The 25,615-nt window shown below is 38.8% G+C and overlaps 1 protein-coding gene across 14 annotated transcripts in view; it reads right to left on the reverse strand.

The window, feature by feature from the left end:
- LOC126381879 (nuclear receptor coactivator 7) overlaps nucleotides 1-25,615 on the reverse strand; it is a 107,833-nt gene that overhangs the window by 11,090 nt on the left and 71,128 nt on the right. For 8 of the 14 annotated variants that reach the window (XM_050031424.1, XM_050031423.1, XM_050031418.1 and 5 more), the window contains 7 exons: nucleotides 25,379-25,600; nucleotides 23,580-23,783; nucleotides 22,978-23,126; nucleotides 21,172-21,293; nucleotides 20,533-20,695; nucleotides 20,011-20,149; nucleotides 18,310-18,363 (listed from right to left, as the gene is read on the reverse strand). In XM_050031424.1, coding sequence (XP_049887381.1) covers nucleotides 18,310-18,363; nucleotides 20,011-20,149; nucleotides 20,533-20,695; nucleotides 21,172-21,293; nucleotides 22,978-23,126; nucleotides 23,580-23,783; nucleotides 25,379-25,600 — 1,053 coding nt within the window. Of the gene's footprint in view, nucleotides 1-180; nucleotides 643-9,432; nucleotides 9,500-16,607; nucleotides 16,680-18,309; nucleotides 18,364-20,010; nucleotides 20,150-20,532; nucleotides 20,696-21,171; nucleotides 21,294-22,977; nucleotides 23,127-23,579; nucleotides 23,784-25,378; nucleotides 25,601-25,615 lie in introns of those variants that run through there. The other 6 variants (XM_050031432.1, XM_050031431.1, XM_050031421.1 and 3 more) reach the window with 4 other exon arrangements.

Genomic DNA, 25,615 nt, shown 5'->3' on the forward strand with positions numbered 1-25,615 from the left:
CTTCATAATGTTGTACCTACATCGTTGTAGTAAGGCGTTGAATACAATTTTGACCAAGGTTGGAGTTTTTATTCTCTTCATAGTTAAAAACATCATGGAGGTCTGATAAAGGCAAATGCCAGTTTTATATGTGGCATGTTGGTAGAGCCGTGGCTCATTAACGGTACCGTCATCGCTCACCTTATCGCTTTCGAAAGCGGCGGGCTCCGGCGACGCAGGCGCAGGCCCGAGCCGCACCATCTCTATCCATTTCATAGTCTGCATTTAACCAATACGTGTTGCACGTTAAAAGTCGCGTGTCCACGTTACGCGGCCACGATGCACAACAAAAAACACATCACATTCGCGAGCGCTTAATTTAGAAACACCCACGCGATTACAAGGTTTCGTAAGCAAACACTGAACACAGGCGTCCGTCGCGGCTGCTTATAAACAACAAGTCGTTTGTGTACGCGCGGCCCGGTCCGGTTTAATGAGCGGGTACCTATTAATCGTGGTTACATTTTTGTATATTGTGCGGAGAAGCGACAGAAGCAGTTTCGTGGCTTCCGAATAGTTAGGATCGTTTACGATTTACAATGCCAGTGATGCGCGCGAGGCGAGTATAGCGGAGCAGCGCTGCTGGCGGACTGCTGTTATGCTGTGACAAAAAGAAAGGCAGCGCGCCGGTGCCGCGGCGCCGACCACGGCCGCGGCGTGCGCCCGCGCACCCTACATGTATGTGCGGAAGCCAAACAACTTCGCACCAGACAATTAACGGCGAAGATTTACTGTTGCATGCTGCACATTGATATGTGAGTATGCTCTCAAAGACAACTGCTATGGACCCTTGTCAGGTTAACGCGCACGATATAATCAAAAAGCGGCTCCGTAATCGCAATGTAATAGCTAATTAGCGGTAATAATTGTTTTTTATTTAGTATCAATCGTTGTCAATACAATGCGCGATGTATTAGATTAGATACAAGTTATGCACCGACGCCGATGTAAGTATAAGATATATTTTCATCATTAGAAGAATTTGAATTAAATAATGTAAATGTCAGTAAAGTAATAACAGTGGACATGGCGTGGTATCATTGTCTGACCCGGCGTGAAGGTGACAACTGAATATATCCGGTCGCTGAATTATGACCGGTTGGTATTTAATTAAAATTCTCCCGACACTCGCGTGTGTCTTAAAACACGTTATTATATCTATAAACTGTGTATACTTTATTGTGTTCGCCTCCCACGAACATTTTATATTGCGCGGAAATTGCACACATATTTATGAACAGCGACATAAATTCTTAAGATATTAAGGTATATCGCGGCTATATTTAAAGTTTTAAACTAACCAATTCCGGCTGTGGCTTAGGAATTTGTCACGCGGCAGCTTGACTAATTCTCTGGTCAATCGTTGTGTCAAATCCGTCGTGTAAAAAGATATGCAAAGGCTGTAACTGTATTGAAGAAACTTTATTTTTTCTTGGTTTAAACTACAATCAGTCCTCTAGACTATAAGCAGTTTCGTAGAGTGGATAAGTGACGTATCAGGAGCTACAACTAGTGTCACAGCCTCCTAATTTATACAACATGGCATTGAAGAAACTATCTCAAATTATTCCCCTAGTTTTAAACGAACATTTGCAGTGTTTTTACAAAACGATGACTAAAGATAAACTTGGATTAAAATAATAATTCACGCCGTGAAAGAAGTCGACGGATTTTAGAATAATAATAAAATAAATTTTATTAAATAAATTGACAAATCATAATAATTGCGTAGTGTACTAATGTCAAAATAAATTATGAAATTCTGATTACTAAATAAAGACAGATCTAAAAGTAACGAAAAACATTTTCTTTATTTAACTTATTTATGAATTTAAAACAAGAAAAACGTATTTTATGCGCTGGTTTATTTAAAAGTGTTTGGCAATAACAAATATTCAGGACCTCTGCGTTACAGGGTTTCCCTAGTGCGGGGTCCGCCAGTAATGTACCTATACATGTTTAAGTTTTTTGATAAATAAACATTATCTATTCTATTCTTCTATTCTAATAATAAGTCCGACATTTTATCCCGTTCTTCTGTGACAGTGTGCTTTTTCAAACAAATTCACACGAATTTTTAGTTTATCTTTATCTTTTAGTATTCGTTTTGTAAAAACACTGTTAAAGTAACTGAATAAAGTCACCAATGCTACATAAATAAATAAGATGGTGGAATATCTACATCACAGTAATGATTCTCTGAATTGTTAAATAACGGAAATGTCTAGTAGTCAGACGCGAGGTAAATAAATATTATAATAGTCATCAAAACAAGCCCCATCTAACAAGTTATATCTAAATGCTAGAGTTATCTCTGAATGCATTTCACAGATAAAACAATCAGTCACTCATTCATAGTATTTGGTCAACAAGTGTATAAAAACACATATACTAATATGCACTTGTTTACAAATCACGTACACATTTCAGTGTCATTTGCACATACCGTACGTAACGAATTCAAACATAAAACTTCTGTGCGATTGATTAAAGAGTAACGCGCTGATAAGAAATACATTAACAAAGGCAATCTTGAATGTTTGTAGTTAGCTAATCTGTACATAGTTGCGTTCTGCCGTGTCACGCACAAGTCTGCTATCTTAAAATAGTCGAGTTACGAATAACCAGTGCAAAAGGGGTTTATATCCTATGCTTTACATAGTGCAGTAAAAACATTTTAAAATTTATTGATACTTTTTGAGATACAGAGGTTGACAAAGTCTGCTAACTTGATTTTTTTGCATGTGGGTCACGCCTAACTCATCTAACTAAAAGTTACAATAGATAGGCGTGACTACGACGAAGGCAATCCTAGCGATTCGCGACATTCTTTGTACTTGCAAACCCGGCGCCCAGGGAGGAAACACTTCCTGAATCTGAGAGAGAAGTCGAGGACCCAAAATGCTTTGAACCAGGCATAAAGGGGAAATATTTTTTGGTTTGAATAAGAATGGGAAACTTCTTTAGAACAGTGATACTACCTGGAACCGTTGGTCAAAGGATCGAGTTTTGCAAGAACCATCAATGGGAGGATACAATACCAGGCTGGAAAACGGTTTGTTGTGAGAAAGCATACTCAAATGTGATGAGGATGATAAGGTCTTGTGACTTTTTTGTTGAATAAAGAATTGCAATAGATGTAACCCTGGGTTTTCATAACTAAGCAAGCGATAACATCATCGCTATTAATATTATTTTTAGTTTCGATCATCAATTGCAGCATCAAAATCGTAAATAGTTCATGAGCACAGGGTTATTTTGTTTATTGCTTTTATTCCTAGATGATTCTCGTTCGCCGAATGGGATTTTTTGTAAAACATTTGTTGAACCTTTGCTGGGTTCGGCTTCTTCAAGGGTTCTATGTATATTACACCCCCTTGGAAGCGGTTTTTGTGGTTTGTCGCGAAACGGATTCAGGTTTTGTGGACTGATGGTCTGTGTTGTCAATTTTTGTGATAATCTGTCAGATCGTCAATCTCTTTTACTCTCGAGAATTCAAGAGTTCGCTGTGCAACCGGGAACTGTATAAGCTGCCATGAGGGTGTACCTTGGTTCCAGAGCTTTGTGTTATCTGCAGTCACAAGTGAGGACGAGTTGATTGATCTCATCTTAGCCAAGAAGAGAATTATATTTTTCTTTTGTGAGGTATAATTGTCACAATTCAAAGCCAAGTTCTTGTGGTTGCAAGGGTTGTTTAATACAGAGACAGAATGCTGATGCTGTATTATGGACTTTTCACCCTGCAGTGGAACTGCCTTTCTCGAAAAATAATCCTTTACGGTTGGTTTCCACATCCATAGTATGTACATAATGATCCTAAGCTAAAAGCTTTTTGGCAGTACTTTCAATTTTAACACCATCTTCTGAATATCTACGGGTTTCATATGTGGAATAAGTCCCATAGATGTTTAGAGGGCGATCTAAATAATGAAGGTACCTACTGTTGACGAGGTTTTTGCTGTGGAAGTGCAGGATGCTATTTGCATGCCCAGGCTAGCTGTGGGGATTGCTGTTTTCAAGAACGTTGGTTCTGTTCATTGAGACGTTTGTCTCAAGGGTGAAATATGATACTGAGGCGAAGCAGGCGGAGGAGGCCAGTTTTTATAGTTTTATTTTCTACTTTCTTCGAGGGTTGTCCCTCGCGATAGAAAACCAAATTCCTACTCTGTGTACAAACTTCACAGGATCCATTCTTGTACATTCTTGTTGAGAGTGATTGACTCTTCTACGCTTGTGGCTGCAAAAAGCGTAGGGAGTATGTTTCGAGCCGGTGCAAACTTCCATCGTGTCTGGTACAGTTCGTGCTTGCATAGCAGACAAGTTTTCGGGAGAGGGGAGTTATGCAGTCTAGCAGATTGTATGGAGAAAGAGTAAATAAGTCGTCGGAAGGTACGACAATGCAAAATCTTGGCCACGAAAACATTATTTTATCGAACTACTGGAAGGTGTTTCCAAGGGGGTGTGGTGTGCTGGCTTTGAGGATGGTTGAATTTAGTAAGGGTTCAACAGATGTTTTTAGTAAGGGGTGGTGCATGTGTGCCGATGATTTCGGAGTGATGAAAATTGTGAAGAGGAATTAATCGATTCCTGAAGGTTATGCCTAAAACATTTTTAGCTATGGCATTGTGATTGATGATTGCAAACATGCTGTTGGAATCCCATTTTTTTCATTGTATTGAGAAGAAGTTTGAACATAATTATGTAGGCGTGTGGCTGAGTGAGTGACAGGTGAGTTGAGATGATTGTGTGAGAAGTAGACGAGTAACATGAGTAGTACAGAAGGTATAGAGTATAGAAGGGATGCATAGAGAAATGATAGATTGAGTGAAGGAGTGTGAATGAGTGAGTGATAGAAGGAGTGAGAAGGGAAGGAGAGGGGAGATAGCGGATGGCGGACGAAAACGATGGTGGTGTAATTACGCGGAGGTTAAAAATAAAAATAAGTGTTTGAACCGTACTTGACTGTTTAATTGAGCAAACCCAAAATCCCACATTTTGGGGGCTCGTCCGGGATGGGTGCTCATTAATTGGACAGGATACGGTGGGACAACGACGTTCGCAGACGGCGAAAATTTTCACGACGGACACGAGGCGCAGACGGCACCGAGTGGCTAGTTAGACGACGACGAAGACGCGAAATTATCGATCAGACGGCTCGATTAATTTCGATTATCATGACGACGGAAAATATGAAGGGCGGACGACGTGGACAACCAGATCCAGAATCGGTACCGGTTGTACCAAATTACTCGATGATGTACGACGGCATCATACCTAAATTCTCGGGAAATGACAAGATGTATACTGTGTCACGATGGGTGGAAGAAATTGAAGATAATGGCGAGATCTTCAACTGGACGCCTATACAAAAGCTTATTATAGCGAGGCGATCATTGTGTTCGACGGCGGAGCTATGGCTGAAGTCGGAGCGTGTTTTCAAGACGTTTGAGGATTTGAAAACCGCGATTATGAAGGAATTTTCTGATACAATTAACCAAAAAGAATTACACGAAATCCTAAGTACGAAGAAGAAGACGAATAACGAAACATGCTACGAGTATATGTTAGCTATGAAGGAGCTCGGCAGAAGAGGAAAATTACCTGATTACATTACTATACAGTATATTGTAGACGGTATACAAGACTATGAAAACAACAAGATTATGTTGTATGGCGTATCGACGTTTGGAGACCTGAAAGAGAAGCTTAAAATCTATGAACATGTGTGTAAAAGTGTGAAGCAACGACATAATGCGACGAGAGAACAAGATAGTAATACAGCAAGACGAAGACAGGAAGATAGACGTGTGAAGTGTTATAATTGCGGCGAAGAAAATCATGTTTCATCACAGTGCCCACATCGTGGAAAAGGATTAAGATGTTTCCAGTGCGGATTGTTCGGCCATATTGCATTGCATTGCCCGAAAAATCCAATGGTGATAGCAGCGACAGCGACATCTGGCGGTTCGGCGAAACCCCTGTCGCAATGCGACATGTCGGCAAAGCAAGTGAGTGAACGAAGACCGGTCCAGTCGGCGAAACAATGGTGCATTAAAGTGTCAGAAAATGGTAGGAATATAGATACGAATACTGGCAACACTGAGATGAACGAGAATGACGTGAAGAATGGAGTTGAGTTTGACAGATCACATACCGGTGCATATTCGCAAGTTATGATGATAAACGAAGAAGTTAATGGAAGAAATCGGCCGTTAAAATCTGTACAAGTTAATGGAAAAACGGTCTGCGCGCTTATTGATACGGGAAGTGAAGCGAACTTAATGTCTGCGACGTGTTATGAGAAGTTAAACATCGATAAACCAGAGAAGTGTGACGTGATATTATCGGGATTCGGCGCAAGCGACGTGCGATCGTGTGATTGTTTTGTTACTGTTGTGACAATAGACGGTAAATATTTTACGGACGTAAAGTTTAATATTGTGCCAATTCATGTAATGCCGTACGATATGATTATTGGTCAACAATTATTGCAGAAAACTGTCATGTTACTGGATCACAACAAAGTCACCTTTTTGCCTTCTTTTGACGATTCGTGGTCAACAAAAATCAAACATTTTCCTGCTGAGGTTGACTTTTTAGGTTGTGAAGTGAAGAGCAATTCCATACAAGACAAAGTTGAGTCCTTGGACACTTCCTATACCCCGACGAAGACGAGAGTATCTCCTACAGAGTTGAAGAATGTTTTGAAGGATGAAATACCTGTTCCCCGGCGATTTAGACGTTTGACAGTCATGGAGCAAGAAGAGGTTGAGTTAGAAAGACTGGAGTGGCTTGGAGAAGAAGGTGTTAAAGTCAGTACCTCCAATGATGCTAACCTGTTAGTGCTACTCAGGAGGAAAAGCAGCAGCAATTTATGGTTATTAAGAGAAGAAAACCAAAATTACACGTACAATAGAGAAGAATTGAAACGAACAGTCAAGAAGTTGAAAAGAAAAGAAGAAAATAAGAAGAATTATGATAGGATTAGAAAGGAAAGTACACAGGAAAGAGAGAGAGCAGCTAAAAGGACTCAGTTTAGGAGCAGTATGAAATTAATGCCAAAATTATTAGAACCCTGTAAGTCTATTAAAGTCAGATGGAGAGATTGTTGTGACGTTGAGAAGATGAAGAAGTCCGATGCTAGTGCAGACTTCATGCAGATGTATCCTTATGGCATTGGCTAGAGAGGCTTGAAGAGGTTTATTTTTACTATTTCATTATTTCACATCACTTTTAATTAGTATTTTCTTTAAAATTATACTGAGGTTCAGACCCAGTAACCATGCTTTGTTTTTGCTTGAGTTGTTATGTAAAAGTTAGGGTGTAAATTTTTACATGTCATAAGTAAGATAATGAATATTAAGACTGTTTATTGAAATAATTAAGACTGTTGGTTAAGAAATTCATTTATTGTGTTTACAGTTTCCCTGATAAGACTTACTTGTACTGAATTTTATAGTTAGTTTGTTATTACAACATATGAGAACTTTATCTAGTTTTGTTTGATATTTAGATGTTTAGATTGTTGTCGAAGTACACAAGCTGTATTGTTTAAATAAAATTGAAGGAAATAGTTTTGTTTTAGATGTTCTTTTATAAAAAATATATTTGAAGGTGTTTCAGTTTAAACATAAGTTGTGTAGGTATGTCTTGTTTCTTAGACGAGTTTTAGTGTGGAATGTAACTTTTTTTTGCATTAAAATATTTTGAGAATATCTAGGGTGGATAAGACTTAGTATTGTGTAACAGTGTTTAATACCTATTGACTTGCTTATAGAGTTTTTGTATTTTTTTAAGATTTATAATTGTAACAAGAATTTTAGGAGGTGTGATAGTGTATGAATGAGTTGTTATATGAGAATGTTTTGTTTATGTAATAGAGTCATTGTCATAGAGTCATTGTCATAGAGTCATTGTAATAGAGTCATTGTAATAGAGTCATTGATGTTTTGGTGTAGAGCTATTTGTAAAGCTTGAGGGCAAGCTTTATGTCAGGACAGCCGAGTGTAGGCGTGTGGCTGAGTGAGTGACAGGTGAGTTGAGATGATTGTGTGAGAAGTAGACGAGTAACATGAGTAGTACAGAAGGTATAGAGTATAGAAGGGATGCATAGAGAAATGATAGATTGAGTGAAGGAGTGTGAATGAGTGAGTGATAGAAGGAGTGAGAAGGGAAGGAGAGGGGAGATAGCGGATGGCGGACGAAAACGATGGTGGTGTAATTACGCGGAGGTTAAAAATAAAAATAAGTGTTTGAACCGTACTTGACTGTTTAATTGAGCAAACCCAAAATCCCACAATTATATATTTCACAAATATTTTTTCCAAACGTTCATTATATTTTAGATTATTTTATTTAAAATTATAAAATTACATAATTCTGAGCTCCTGATTGCTGATTGATCTTCTTCTTATCGTGTGGGTTGTGAGGTGACGTACCAACCTCATCAACCCTGGTGTCAAGGTGGTTGCTGATTGATGAATGTGTACGAAGCAAAAAAAGTATGTCAGGGTAGAAAAAAAGGAATTCCCAACTTGTACATTAATATTTCACTTAGTCTACTCAACCCGGGCTACCCCAAAAAGCAGTCCTTATAGAAAGCTTGTAACGATCATCTCTTACAACTAATAATTAGCATAGATAGATAAAAGTTATAACAAACCGGCTGCATGTGCCAAACTCTGCTAATTTAATATAGCACAGACCGCGTGACCACATTTCTATGGAAGAGTGGTCATGCACAACTCTTAAACTCGATTTAAATAAAAACTATTATAATAAAGAAAAAAATCAAAAGTGCCTGTTATTCAGAGTACATTTTAGAATATTTTCTGATATTTTGATGAAAGATATTTCACTTAATACGAACTATACAGACGATTAACTGAAAAAAACTTTAAATGCGATTTTCTCAAAACAGCATTTTTTGAGATAGCAGAGATTCGTATGACACGGCAGCGTTGCTATGCGACGCTTGAGGGATAACATGTTTTGTAAGAGGCAAAAATTTGGAACAATTAAAACAGGAGTCGTCAACAAGCGTTTCGCTCCAGTGATGTAGGACCACGTAGCCACATGTTTTTCAATCGTTTGTGCTCTACCGGCGACGCGAAATAGTCACATCCGTGGCAAATTTATTACATGTTCTCTTGTATTATATCTCAGAAAAAAAACCAAACATAAGTAAGACTAAATTGTCTTTCTTTGCGACATAATGTCACACAATGCTATTTTACATCTCGCTTACATAATTTCGTCTTAAAATTGTCGGACCTCAGCCCTCCTCTTCTGCCATCCGAGGCAAATCGAGAATAAGTTACAATAGCAAACTTTATCGCCTCCTGTTTTAACTATTTTAACGCATAAAATGGATGTATCGCAAAGCGGGCTTACCACACGAGTCGGGAGTAGGGTACTGCGAATGAGGAGGAACTAGGCCTGCATTTGAGCGCACTAAGTGCATAAATCACCCGCAATAAGTCCGCCTGGCGTCGCTCGCAATTAGTCGGGATAAACATTTAGATTAGCTCAACTACAATTGAAACGCCCCTTGGACAGACATGCAAATTAATTGTAAGACAGTTATAGCTTGGGTTTCATTCTTGACCTTGCTAAGATGTGAGAACATATTTATTCCAGTGACACCTTCAGAAGACTATGTCAATTTAGTTAAAGCTCCAGGATACCAAGATTTCCATATTTGTACCCGGTTAATGGCAAAAGGCTCGCTTAGACATAGCTGTCAAGAAGTGGGCGTATATACTATACACCTCTATACCCTCTCGGAGATACAGGTCTGGTGTTAGATGGTCACTCGTGCTTCTTTATGGTAACAAAATTATGTTCAAATCTAGATTTCAATTGAGATCATCAATTGTATAAAAATATTTTATGTTTATTTTTTTAAAAGAACGTCTAGGGACCTGTGCCGTGGTTTTGCTTGCAGCTTCTTTTCCCCGGCTAAACAGGTTGTGAGAAACTGCAGTAGTTTTAGGCGGATGAGACGTTCGTTATGTAAAAATTGACGATTCAAAGTGTAACTATGTTACCTACTGAATAAAGATATTTTTGAATTTGAATTTATGTTTTACCGTATATAAGGACATCATTGGTTTCAAAGTTTGAACACCAAAGATATTTGAGGAAAGAAAGCACTCATAGATATGCACAAGCACAATCAAGGACAAGGAACCAAAGTACTGTTAATCGATCAATGTCTTGTTTTTCCGTGCTTGATATACAACATGATATCTACTAGGGTATTTGACTGTACTAATGACATTAATGCCTAAACGGGAATGAACTTTAGGTACAACAATAAGCTAATCCATTTCAATGACAGGAATCCGGCTTAACCTGGGTAAATTTTTCTCTAAAGTCAGTCAATGGTTTTCTAGACTAGCCCGTATATACAGACATCATTGTTCTATATTATTCAATAAATAAATCTGAAAGTATATTTACATACTGATAATCTAGAGCTTATCGGTATCTATTATTTTGTGTTTAAAATTACTATTTGTTTAAAACTATGACTAAGAAAGAAGTAGTAGATGCCAATATATTTATCTGAAACTTGTTTTTTCTGTAAAGGCGGAAGGTATAAGCTGCATTTTTTGTGTACTAAGAGATTACGCAGTGTTAATTGCGGTCACGACCCTGCCAGGGGAGCGACGAACAGAACGTCATAAGACAAGAATACTTATGTGCGAACAACTTGCATTCAATTGTCACCATTTGCTCAATGCTCAACTATTTATAGCCTTAAAAAAACTTGATAATTCCAGCTGTGAGAACTGATAGCCAGTTCGATCTGAGCCTAGTTGTAACAAGAGCTTCAATTAAGAGTAATTTAAAAAACCTATATTAATCAAACAAGATCTGCGTTATTCTACGGCTCAGAATGCATTTAAAGTTGACGTATTGATTACCGTCATGTTCGGTTCACGCATTGTGAGAAATCCCTCTAATAGACGAACCTTTAAACGGATCTGTTAGCGATCGGCATGCTTGTAGGAAACCACTATCACCTTGGAGTAGGGTGAAAAGGGTATGCATAGATAGATATAGATAAAAGCCTGATAGAGTAGACGAAGGAAGGCCTTTGCCTAACAGTGGCACGTCTTCAATGTTTATGAAATAAGGAGCCGTCTAGAAATACATTAATTACCGAAAATAGTAACAAAACATCGGAATAATCCCAATAACGGGGACAAGGTTGTAGCTCACTAAATCTAATAAACCGGTCGACCCTACCACTTTATAAGGAACCTTACATACCATACAAACTATATTCAAACTTGTTTCTTCCGGCATTTCGTCATATGTTGGTATTTCGTAACTATTGTGAAAAAAATAAAAGGATTTGAAATAAAAATAGGCACGCGTGAGAGACAACGATTCAACTTATTCATTCATAACTGAGTGAAACCATGACTAACTAACCAGAAAAAGTTACACGCGTCAACACGCACAGTAGGTAGGTATGGGTTGCTTTCTCTTCCGTGCTCCTCGTTGTTTCCATCAAATTAATATCTTTAACCGCAATTTATGATAGCAAAATTCTATATACCTAAGAGCTAGGTTGGTTAACTGTCCGTAGTGTTACGAGTCATGAATGCAATTCCCGCCATGGACAATAACATTTATGTGATCAGCATTATTATTTGCCGTTTGTTGCAATGTATATCTACTTATGTTGGTTTTGGTTATATTGACTTGCAACAGTGTCGAAATATCGGGAGTCTCATATACCTGATTTAAACGCGGTAAGAACCCGTTATTATGTGTTTTAATTATATTGAACAGATCTAATAAAATGATCATTTATCACAAACAAATACATACATAGGCCGCCTATTGTGCTTATGTTTTTATTAGTATGTCTATGTCCTCTGTATATGTCGTTTTGCAATAAAGTATTATTGAGTGATTGATTGATTTTTTCTTTGGCAATTGGTATAACATAAAACGTATAATGTGTAAGGCCACTAACGTTTGAACCTCTCAGTGACGTCACCCGCTGCCAACCACACGACTCCAAAATGCGACATCACATTGCCACGTCAAATTAAGCTGTCTCCATATGTACTGAATAACAGCATTTCATCTGTCTCTATTGCTGCGATGGACAGGTAAATATGGATCGTTTTTTTTTTCAGGAATTCAAATTATCGCATGTAGAACAAAAATGAGGAATTAAAACTAGAAGTTCAAATGTAGGCGTGAACACTGTTGAGTGTTCCTAAACTTTGAAAGTTCATTGGTGCTAATTCCTGTAAATACCATCTAATTTAATTTTAAGTTATATCTGTCATTTTCTTATCCACCGAGAAAGAAAGGGACGGGTAATCGACAAGCATAAAATTTATGGAACACACGTCAATTTTAAGCACAAATCTAAAACAGCCGTCTAAAAATTTTACACCAGTCAATAACCCGACACAGTTAAGTAGACAGCACGTCAAACGGATTGCATACCAGCGACGTAACTTTTTGATTCGCCCGGGTTATTCATTCATTTACTCATTCTTACTAAAATTAAGAGCTGTGAATCATCCGTCCCTTTCCTTTTTGACGGATATGAAAATGACGGATATAACTTAAAATAAAATTAGGCGGTGTCTGCGGGAATCGGGGCCACTGTCCAGCTAAATTCGTGATAAACAAATAATGGAGCAACGTGGAATGTAAGATATAGAAGGATCAGTTACGAAAAAGAAAAGCCATCAATTGGAAAAAGGCAGTTTTGATGAAAATAAGTTTTCTTCTTTCCAATCTTTAGGGAATAAATATAACACTATAATTTTGCAGTTAACCGCTGCGCATAGTGTAAAATATAACCAAAACAATATGCTTGTTTACTCAAATAGTATGGGGAACTGACGAAATTTAAGAACACTCAACAGTAGCGACACCTGATGGGAGAAATAGGCAGTCTTTATTAGTGAATGATGTGACTTTGAGAGACTAATCATGTCATGAATATGTTAGCTAATCCCACTGTGAAATAGGCTCTTTTGATATTAAAGTTCTGGTACATTTGTGTAGAAAACACTGAACTAGAAAACAAAGTCTAGCTTTTGATACTTTATACCACAGCCACATATGTTACTCGTTATAGTTATAAGCAAGGTAGAAAAAACCTATTATACATTCAAGCATTATCGGATTAAGATTCAACAAATCTGATGATGTCATTTTATTTACGTATTGCAATGGATGATAATCAAGGCCAAGCTTGAAAGTCACAGGACGTATGTTATATAGGCCTTTATTAGGATTACATAAAGCAACTACTGTACCTACTCAAGTATATTCAAGTTTGATGATGATGATGTGATCCAGCCGATTTCGGCTACGGCGACTGCTTCAACTCCGACGTTCATGTGCTCGCATGTGGCTTATATAGCCAATTTTATTGGAAAAGATCCTCACACATAGCGGGCATGTGAGCACACCATTTAAAATATGTATAATGTATGCTATGTGTATTTAAGTGTAAAGGTAACAAAGCGAATGCAAGGAAAGTTCACTACGGTAACATTGTGCAATATTGTTGTAGCGGACGTGCGCTGCGCAGGCGCCGATACAATAAGTTAATTTGCCCTCAGGCACGTCCCGTCCCCTGGGCGCTATTGACACAAAACGATCACGGTGAAGGACCTTGCGCAGGCTGCGAGCCTCTATTGAATCTTGTTTCATTTGAAATTCGATAAAAAGGAAAAAAAAATGTGGTGGCATGTGACTGGTTTTTCATTTCATCATTTTCAAAGCTATTTCTTAATATCTCATTCGGTGATTAATGTGTCCCACTCCCACACATTGATGTAATATGATAAATATTTCGCATTTTTGTCGTTATTTTACGTTCTACAGATCCACGGCTACTATTTGATAAACCTATCAACCAAAGTATAATTACGATAACATAAACCGCGATGCAATGGAAATTTCTTAAGATTATTATCTTTTTATTAATTATCATTAATTAATTGGGGCATTGTGTCTTGATGCGTCTATTGTCGCCTCAAGGAGTGAAATCCGTGTTTGTCTCTATAAATATGTTTGTTGACAACCACTAATGCATATAATCGTTAAGTAACGCTATCCACGATTAAATCAGTTACTTTACTGGATTGCTTACCTAGTTTTATCTCGGTCCGCAATGATAAATACAGCAATATATTTTTATCAATTCACTATATATAATTTCACATTATGACAATGCGGAGTGTCAATATTCCGCAATAACTATATGGCGTTTTCACCAAGGAACATGAATAAATTCTCATAGTTCTTTATGTTTGTTTTCTCCTGACTCTATAATGATAATGAGACTCCGTGGTTAAGTTTCTCCTTGAATCAACATCTTTAAAGGTCCTCCCACACCGGTATGTTTCCCACACTTATAAGGTTGTGGTGTACACCAGTGGTAATCAGTTGGAGGTGCTCATTTAGTTTATAAATGTTTTAAATAGTTGATAGACACTCATGGTAACTTGTTAACTGTTACAAACAGTAATCTACGGGTTTATAATTTTTTTTAATCATTCAGAAAATCATCAGTCAAAAACAGTTCAGTTTGAAATGTTTAAGTTATGAAGCAATTATTCACACTACTTTGCTTTTAGTTTACATTGTAGAGATACAATGTAGCATCGGAAACCTCTTGCATAATGTTACAGATTATTAATTTTCTATTCACGTATATTTCAGAATATATAACGTGTAACGTATAAATGGAAGGCCGCCCGTATTCAGTCTGTTTGCGTACAAGCAAGCAAATTAAGAATGTCATGATGTAGAAAAAAAGTGGAAATATATCAGCATTCTTTTTTTAATGGCAGCCGGATTTGGAGCTGCGAGAAACACGTCGCAAGTGACATTAAGTAGATGCCAATCTCGAAGTGTTTAGTATTTTGAACGGTATTTTGAGAGAATTTATATTAAAATTCGACATAAGCCCCGATCGCGAATTGAAGTAGAGTATTTTTCTTTTTGTTTCTAAAACGATTCCGATTATCTACAGCATGGCAATCATACTTTTAATGGACTTTCGATTGTTCCATTCCGTTCCGCTTAACCATAACACATGAGACGTCATTACACGCTTTACAAAGCTTTACTAACGAAGCGTACTTGCATATCTTAATAAGAAATGGCAGCTTAATCCGTGTTTACCTACGATTAATTTCGCGGAGTAATGGATTACAGTCCAGCGAGCGGGTTACATAAGTGGAAGCAAATATTACGCAACGACAATGGCGGGCTGTGGATGATTACGGCCCCTGGACCATTGTTCGAGCCCATTGTTGATGTTCATGTTACATGTCACTCAACACTATACTTTTTGCCATCATTCAATGCCTACGTCGAGTTACGAGCGTGCAGGGTTTCAGGTGCAGAGGACTTGACCCTTTGAAGGGCATTTGTTTAATACCAGCGGCTGCAATGCAATAAAACAGAACAAGTCGCGTTTCATAAAACCTATCTGCCTTTAGTCCAACATTTATAGTATAATCACATGCACAGTTCCCTGTAACCCTATACACTTATATGCACAATTCTAAACATAGAATCCGCTTAAAACCTATTTACAAGTGTAACTATCTCGATCAAGACACAATTGATTCTAACAGTGCAAACATCTAAATTCTAGTCTTAATTGAAAGGATCTTGGGCCAACAAGCGTCGCTCAACAAGTCAGGGCAGCATTCACAGACATGGCTACACTACAGGTATCAGCTTCACTGAAAGATATAACACAGTTGACAGTCTAAAGGAGTGCTTCCTAGTCGCTAAGGTGCATTACACTCGCGATACATCTAGTAAGGCCGGACACGAGGTGGACGGGGCACTATTCACTAATATTGTTATTGATCGCCGACTCATTGGTAAATTAACCTTTTAAACGATTTAAGATTTGTCGTGTATAGTATCACGTACGCACGTTGTTAACGGACATCGGAAATACCAATGTCAGTAAAGTGGATGTTTACAAATGAATCGACAACAAACATTTTAGCTATCTCGTAAAGTTTGTCAAATACAAGTAATATTATTGTATTGCATCGTGAGAATGGCTGGTAATAAACCGTTCCCTTCTACGAGCCTGCTAAGTATTTGATATTTCCTGTAAACAAACTTGCAATCAAATCTGGATACTTTGATCTTGCTATTGGCGATCAAATGATATTATAGGATTCTGAACGTATACAATGGTTTATAACGTGCAATTTATGGCTATTATATACTCCGATTCAGTTATCATACAGTTTTATTGCGGCCCAATTTTAAGCCAAAAAATGAATTCATAAAAAGATTATCACGTCATTTATAAAGCGATATGCATAATATACAAACGGACTTTGAGACAAAAATAATAATTTTCGGCATCATCTTTTTCATCATCATCTCTCTAGAATTATCCCGTTTTCACAGGTGCGGTTTTTTTTTACAGATGCAACTTATATGATTAGGGACTTATGATTTTGTAGTGACCGTTCCCATTTTTGGATGTCTAGTCCACCTCGTGCCTAGGCTCTAGCCCGCGAGCGTGTAAGTACCTCCGGGCGCGGGTCCTCGCCCAGCGAGTCACCAAGCGCCTCCGCCTGGCTCTTCATAATCGAGTATATTTTCACGTACGGCGCCTTCAGGAGCTACACCCAATCGTACACGTCAGTCACCATAACATTACACTTTACAGAGAATACTCTAAAAGAGAAAAGATACAAACACTGCCCTTTGCACTGTTATTAGTATTTTTAGTTTACGAATAAAAAAACGAACTTGGTGAATTAATCGTACCATCTAAATTACCTAGTTCGTATGTAATTTTATAACCTAGGCTGGCAACAGGAGTTATGTTTAACTATTTAATAAAAAAATATAATTTGTTTAATGTAGTGACGCCAGCCAATGTACATGTGATGATCTTACATCGTAAATTGCAAACTAAATACGTCACATTTTCTATGAGGGCATCTTTAATAGGTATTGTAAACAAGAGTATTTTCTGTTCACCTATTGCTATTACGAGTACATAATCAAAACAACTGGAATAATATTGTGTGATTTGCTTTGTGTAGGTTTATAATTGAACGCCAGGACATTGATTGAGATTGATTTAATATTCCTATAGGAAATTATCTGGGCACTATAATAGGAAAATTGCTATGATGATTTTCCTTATTTGACTTGAGTAGATTGTATCTCGTACAAACTGCAATTTGTTTACGATGAAATACATTGTTTACTGAACACGAAAGCTGAGGCTATATTAATTTGCAAGGCGATCAACTATCAATCTCAAGTCAATATCGATAGCGTTCCTGTCGTAATACTGTTCTACATAACGTCGCCTTACTGACAAAACTACGTAAACGCTTTTTAGCAAAAAACTTTCAGCTGTGATTTTCGTCAATAAAACCTCTATTTTTTTCAAATAATTTAATTCTGGATAAAAATTGACACCAAAAGTTTTTACCTGGATTGAAATTAGCTTGTCTATACCGAGGTTTTGTTAAGAAAGTCCCATTAGAATATAATTTTTCAAAAAGACGCTTACGTGGTTTTTGGTATAAAGCAACGATATAAAGATAATCCTGTATTTATTTACAATGTGTAGATTGTGTTGTTGTTCAACTTTATCTTAATAATGTTGCGATAAGTTCGTTTTCACCAACAATGCAGATGCACCAAATCGTTATCGTACATTGTGACAATAATGCGTCACTTCTTCGTCAACAAGACATTAACACTGGTATTACCCCAGTAGGGTACGTCTGTATCTCTTGAGTCTCCCATATCTTTCAAGTAGCCAGCTGTTATTAGGAGATCAAACATCTCCGTTGTAATGCACCGATAAGGAGAGTATAATTGTTTTGTTGATGTCGCCGAGGCGTGCTAATGCCAACACGTCATCACATTGACGGCGGATCAACACATGCGCAAAAATTGATACCAGTTTTATTTATTAATTCACTGCGGAAACAATTAGCCGATTGCCATTTTAAAGTATGACAAGTTTTAGTAAATCCGCTGTCAATTTAAATGAAACCTTGACTTAATGCAATAAAAACAGTGCAACCATAGAAGAGTTGAAAACATTCATGTTCAATGTGTACTGTAATGTGGGATGTGAGATGCTGTCGTCAAAAAACGTGTGTTAGAAAGCTGTTAACCACAAAACGAACGTGTCCTTAAGAAAGAGTTGGAAACATGTTAGAAAAGATTATTTTTGAAGTGAGTCTTATATGAATATCTTACCTCCCATGACTCCCGGGTGATATCTGACACGTCGCCCGTACTGCCGGTGCGTTCCTGCAACACGTCCCTCGTTAAAACAATCAGAGTGGACAAAGTCTAGCACACACTGTGGGAACATTTGCAGTCGCAGACAAACAGAACGTTTCTAAGAATGGCTGTTATAAGTGGCACTGTAATTAGACCTCTGTTGCTATTCCATATAGAGCACAATTCAGTTGACAATTGCTACAAGTTCGGAGGACGCGATGTTGGTTTGAACGCGCGCTGTGTTCTAGGCTTTAGGAGCCATTAATTAACATGTGAGAGAATACTCTCATAAATAACGTCAACATGAGCCTGTTATCTTGATGACTGATGATGGCAAACGAGATACGCATCTGTGTGTAGGACTGCCGCAAGTAGCAATCATCCAACTAGGATGACAATAAAATACAATTCACGCTGATAACAGATATAACATAGTACACGGCAAAGCATTTAGTTTGACGCATATACATCTCAATAGCGTCGCGTGGGAATACTCATTTACCAAGATTTTCAATCGTAGTTAAAAGGTAGAGTGCAGAGTTTCAATTATGCACTAAGTCCTGAATGTCTAGTGTTGATGTGAATGTAAACTAACAGATATACAATTGTAGTTTACTCAACTATTATATAAATCAACATACATACATACATACATAAACTCACGCCCGTAATCCCTAATGGGGTGGGCAGAGCCACAAGTAATCAAAGACAACTTGCAGCCACTGTTGATACGAAGTCCAAAGATGGATATGATGAACCTTATATAAATCAAGTAAGGTATTAATATTTTTATTTCCAAATAATTTAAACCTAGAACAAAACTTTTACATAATAATAATTGTAATACCTTCCTAAGTCAACTTCTGCCTGACCGTGCATACAAAAGTACAAATCAAAGATAATTAAAATCAAATACAAAGTACCTCTACGTAATGATTTATTTACTCGGATAACTTTATCCTGCTACTATATCGCTGGGCGCCTAGCTTTATTTGTGTTTGTTATGTTTGGAAGTGATTGCATATCTTACCATGCAATGGTCTTGTAAACCTTGAAAATAGCTTTCAAACCATCACCTATGTAAATGGGGCTTAAAGGAGTCACCATACTGTGAATGTGGTCACCCGGACCAAACCATATCTCACATAGTGAACGAGTGCCCTCTGCACCGGTTCCCAGGTGGTATAGCCGAACTGCATTGTGTGACGGATGCAGCAGAGACTTGGTTAGGGGAGCTTAAGCTGGATATTTGATCCAAGCAGGATATTTGTCTGCCATACGCAATAATAATAAGCTTGACTAATTTTGAATAAAATTGAATCGATTTTGAGTTTTCTGTAGGGCTAATATGCGCAACGTGATAAAATTCTGTCACGGTCATTTTATCGATTCTGACGATATATATATAATTATGTCGTTTTGTCGATTAGTGCTAATATCTGAACCTAAATATCACATGCAGGCAAATAAATGTAGGGAAAAAAACAAACTTCGATTTCGACAAAATTAATTGAAGTGCTCGATAATTTTATCACGTTGCGGACGTAATCGTTACATGAGAGCCATGTTAGAGACCTTTGGTGGCTAAATAATAACCCTGACACTAGGGTTGCTAAGGTTGGTCTTCCATCTCATTAGTTTATCCTATGGTATTTCGTCAAATTATGGTCTTACCTTCTGTCCAGGTTTGGCCTCATCGTCGTCCCACTCGGTGTCGCTGTCGATCAGTTCGTAGCCCTGAGCTGATACGTCGCCCAGTGGTCCGTACCGGTCAGGGACCCAGTGGGTCAGGAACTTGTACAGGTCATCCACCCTGCGTGAGACAAGTCAAGGTTAGATGGATGGAAACTTAGAAAGTAACCCTTAAACTTAACACATATTAACATATGATCATTCGGATAAAGAAAATTCTTGATACCCGAAAACAAAGGGCTTTGTTTTAGATAGGTGTTCTTAGTTTAAAGAAAAAATAGACAAATGTAAGTGAGCTACGGTATGGGCATTCTTACACGGATTTAAAAAATCCTTTTGTTCAGCCGAGAATCGAACCCTATCTCTTAACACAGCAGACTGATACAGGAAACATTTAACAAGTAAACAAATCAATTGGCAAAATGACAGATAAGTTTTGAAGTAGATATTACGATAAATCAATTGCATAGAAATTACAGAGATGCAGAAGCTCAAAGCACGCACCTGTTTCTGGGCACCCCGAACCAGTACTCGGGCTTCATGCGCTTGCGGCCGTAGGACATGAGCGGCGTGGTGCGCGGCAGCGGGCGGCCGGCCGGCTTGCCCATGCGTAGCCGCAGGTACAGCGGCGGGTCGTCGCTCGGCCGCGCCGGCCGCGGTATTAACTCTGTTGGGGCGGTTCACAGATGTTTATTACGTAACATCACGCCAATTTCCCATTGGGGTAGGCAGAGACAACAGAATTCCACTTATTACGATCATTCTTATCAAAGATATCATGCATGTTCGCCGGTTTAGACAGTTGACTGTTTAATATAGAAAGGTAATAAGTAAGCTGTAGTGGAAAACTCTGATAGTGTTGTTCTAAGCCAACATCTGTCGTATTTTTATATTACATAAAGTTGATTATGTCTTCCAACTGAAGAGGGCAGAACCTGATCACTTGATAGACACCCATTGTTCCAGAACCAACTGCCAGATCAGAGGTCTTCGCCAAGATGGACTTGCTTAAACTCTGTATAATCTTCCGTCAAGGACGACGCATCTCGATTTGCTTGGATTATATTCCTACGTTAGCGAGCGTAGCAATAGGAACTTTTGCCTAAAAATCTTGGATATAAAATATTATAACGCAATACTGACTGTCAAAGGAAGCGAAGAGATCAGGCATGTCGTCGACGGACACCATGCTGCGGTAGTCGAGGCGCGGCTGCTGCGCCGACGGCTTACTCGGCGCGCGCCCGAATCCGCCCAGCGAGCTGCGTCTGCGCATACCATATAGTTTAGCACGGTTTATTAGTGGGAGTTGTTGGACTTGCAGCTCTCGAAGCGTTCTATTTTATTTTATAAATGCATAGTATGTCTAATTCAAAGTTTGCCAAAACTCATTTCGAGCACATCCTATGTGAATTTTTTTTAAAGATTTTTGTTTTAACCGCATTTAACAGACACTCAAACAATGAAAACATACTCGGATTTCCTCTTTTGAATTTTGAATTATTTCTTTTTATTTTTTCTTTTGAAGAAATTCGAGTATGTTTACACTGTCTTCGAGAGATGTTAGATTAGAGATAAATATTTCAAATGAACATATTATTATAGTATGAGAACAATTTTAAATAAGTATAGAGAAAAAATAAAAAATTGCAGTGAAAAAAGAAATTGTAATAATAAAAATATATTCGATTATTCTGCACCTGTGGAAAAACATCAATAGCCATATTTATAGTGTAATAAATATTTCCAATTAACAGATTAACAACAATTATATAAAAATCGGCTTAGCGTATTAAAGCTAAACATGCTTAGAACTGTTCATAATTGGTTTTACATAGACAGGGTGCCAATAAGGTAAATGGTAGTGGGATGGGTGACCATGATCATAGGACAAACATTTGTATGAAATCTCTCCTATAGAATGAAATGACATGAATCTCTCTATGAAGAATTCTACCTCATGATGATTGCTATCCTAACACATATACAACATGCCATTCAGCACAATTAGAGGAACGAAAAAATTAGTTTTTGACGAATATGTACTAACGGTCACTTGACAAAGGAATTGAAGAAATAACAAACACCGGTGGAGATGCCTAGAGAAGTGGTTACAACAGGAGGCTAAACAGGTCTGCCGCGGCGACGCACACCTGACGGCTAGTAATTTGACTAACTCAAAAACAATTTTACAAAATTAAAAAAAAAACGTTCTAAGTTTAAAATGCAAAATTCTATCGAATAATACTTTGTCAAGCAGTTCTATTTTTAAAATAGACGAGCCTCTTTCTCCCTGGCTGTTATTTAACCAGTCAAAGTACTAGCGTGTCATATTACAATATTGGTGTCGTCGACGCGGCTCGGGGCCGGCAAGGCACACATAGGTCGGCACATCGAGTCAGCAGCGGCGTGCGCGCACGTACCCCGACGAAAACGCGTCGTGCGGCGTCTCCTCCGAGGGCGTCTTACTCAGGAACAAACCAGTGCCCAACTCCACTAGGTTCATTGGAGAACTAGGTACCAATCAATGGCGACAATCCGGTTAGCATCCAGGTAGCAAAGGAAAAATTCGAGCCCAATATTAATTTTATTCTAGCATGTGGATATGTGTGCGTTAGTGTTAGTGAACGTTGTTAGGTTGGTGACTTAGTGAGCGAGCGATGTGCTCGGTAGTCTGAGCCGCGCAACGTCAGCCACTACTGTCACAATGTAGCCAGTGCGTATGTACTGAGGATGCAGTCCAAGAATACTTGCTCGTCCGGGACTAGTTACCAATATAATTTACGTTCATTTTCTTTTTCAAATAAATTAGGCCAAATTCTATTCAATTTACATAAAATCAATTACGGATCAATGTTTTTTTTTTTTAAATTCATTTTTGATATAATTTAGTATAAAAAGCAACGTTTCTTGGACCAGATGGAACATTTCCTTTATACAAGCAAGACATACCTGTTGAAAACTTTGGAGAATACGCTGGTAGAGTTGTGGCTGTCAGCGGAGGTAGGCAGAGAGTCGCCCTGAGAGCCCTGGGACCCCTGCGTACCCTCGCCGGTCAGGCCTTCCACCCAGGAGAGCGGGTACGAGAGCCTCTTTAGCATCTGAGGAAAATAAAGTTATTTTACAATGACATATTCGCTTCGTTTGAACTATCATAACTCGGATTTGAGGAGCTCGGTGGCGCAGCGGTTAACGCGCTCGGTCTGCGATTGTTGAAGTAAATCAACTTTCGCAAAGGCCGGTCATAGGATGGGTGACCACAAAAAAAAAGTTTTCATCTCGAGCTCCTCCGTGCTTCGGAAGGCACGTTAAGCTGTTGATCCCGGCTGCATTAGCAGTCGTTAATAACCATCAATCCGCACTGGGCCCGTTAGTGGGGACGTTAATGGGTTGATGATGATGATGATGAACTCGGATTTCATTCCCTTTCAAGTTTATGAGATTGCAAGCACTGGATGCAAGTTGGTTGTCATAGATGACTGTTAGTACGTATAAGCACGAGTAGAATTAATAATTACTTTATAAAAGGTGCGTTAATAATTATTCAAGCTTACCTTATTCTTCTTATCAGGTTTATCCCTGTCCTCCTTCTGGTTGTTGCTACCACTACCATCGAGCGAGAAAGAGACGGCTGCAGGTTTGCGTGGTGCGCGCTCGTTCTCTCCGAGCGGCGGTGCCGACAGCGGTGGCTCCGCGCGCGGCAGACACACTGGAGGCACCCACTCCGCTGATAGGACTATGTCCGCGTCACTGTATACCTGGGGACGGGCAGTGGAAACTCAGATTGGGTTCAAGAATATAATGGCAGCGAATTTGGCGACAACGGAGAGAGGGTGGCAGCGATTTTGAAACAAGCACGCCGTCAGGACTACCAGGTTACCATACCACACAAACACAGTACGACATCGTCACGTGACACGATGCGGCGTGATCTCGAAAAATGGACTTTGTGGAACACCTATAAGGCACGGGTGCGCCGTGAATTACTACTATTTATTATATTTTTTTGTTGTTAATTAATGTATGTAAGCGGCGTCGCTTAGTTTGTTTTATAGTCGCTGCCACCAGCGCCCCACTGCCCGCTGTCGTCCACTTCACGGCCGATGGTTTGAAAGAACAATGCAATGAGAAAAAAATAGATATAGACGGAATATTGAACACATACATAACATTAGAAATAAAGATGAAAGGAAAGAGTTGAGATTACACTCGACACCGATATGTTGAAGATAATAAAAGAAGACAGTGCAGGAACGGAAAGGTAGCTTGGACGACAATAAAGTGCACCTATTCAGATTCCGTTGGACATAAAAAGACAGTTTATAACTAAAAAAAAGAAGAATAAACACCGATATAGTTTGCAAGAGAGAACGAACGGAGCCAAGGCCATCAAACGTAGAGAATATCCGTTTTTGAAAACAACAAAGTACCCAAATCGATACGACACAGTACAGGAATAACTCCCAGAATTTCTGCCGACCCCCATACCTCATCATGAGAGTCTAGGGATCTCATGTCCTCATCGAGTTGGACATCGTAATACTTTGGGTATCTATGGTCGTTATACTTGAGGTGTCTGATGTAGTGGTCGTGGTCGGGCGGCCACTCGAATACTGAAGCTTCTTTCTCTGGCGACTCCGGGATAGTATCGATTTCATGGTAGTACTCGGGCTCTAGACAGTGCTCGCCCTAGAAAAGCGTGCGTGTTAGTGCCAGGGTCAGTGTGCTAAAGGAGGATATATAGTGCAGTGTGGTAATGGGAGTAATGGGAATATATTATATAAGATATCAGTGCAGTAGACGAGTGTTTGTTAACAGTTTTTTTATCATTAGAGAATGTTTAATAAAGTAAAAATTAACTTTGTATTCTAGATATCAAAAAGCTAGTGTTCTATATAATATATAAAGCTCAATAGTAGAGTAGCAAAATGTGTTCCAAAAAGAAATGTAAATCGAAGTAGCTTCCTCAGAAAAATTACAACGGGAATATTGCATGAACAGGGCCTCTAGTCGCATTATCCACCAGGAACTAGGAAACCACTTCTAAGAAAAATGCATTGGGTTGGGTGGTCACATCCAGTAAACATCGACTTAAAAAAATGAGAAGCTAAGTCGAACTTCAGCACTTATAAAATGTAACTAAAAGTTTATATTTACCAAAGAACTCACTTTATAAACGACGATCGACTGCGCATGTGCAGTTTGATCGTATGCAATCATTAATCAATAGAACACTTACTGAATCCACTAGGCTATCGCCGACGCCTTACGGGAAAGAGAGAGAACAGAGCGCCAATTTCTTGGCATTCCACACTCAAGTTAGTTGTATTATCAATGAAACGTTTATATTTACCAAAGGCCTCACCTTCTTGGAGTTGGTGGGGGTTACATGTAGTACGGGGTCGCGTATGTCAATGCCGGAGTCGTGGTAGGATAGTTTGACGAGGTGTTGGGCGTCGTCCGCTGCCTCGCCGCCCTCGCCAGGGTCGTTGCCCTCGGCCGACTCGGCTCGCGAGGCCGCGCCTACTGACGCGTCCAGGCTTTCTTCCTTGCCTTGGTCTGCGCTTGACGATACCTGGTGACACGTAAG

This window comes from Pectinophora gossypiella, chromosome 3, assembly GCF_024362695.1.
Source record: "Pectinophora gossypiella chromosome 3, ilPecGoss1.1, whole genome shotgun sequence".
NCBI classification, from domain to species: domain Eukaryota; kingdom Metazoa; phylum Arthropoda; class Insecta; order Lepidoptera; family Gelechiidae; genus Pectinophora; species Pectinophora gossypiella.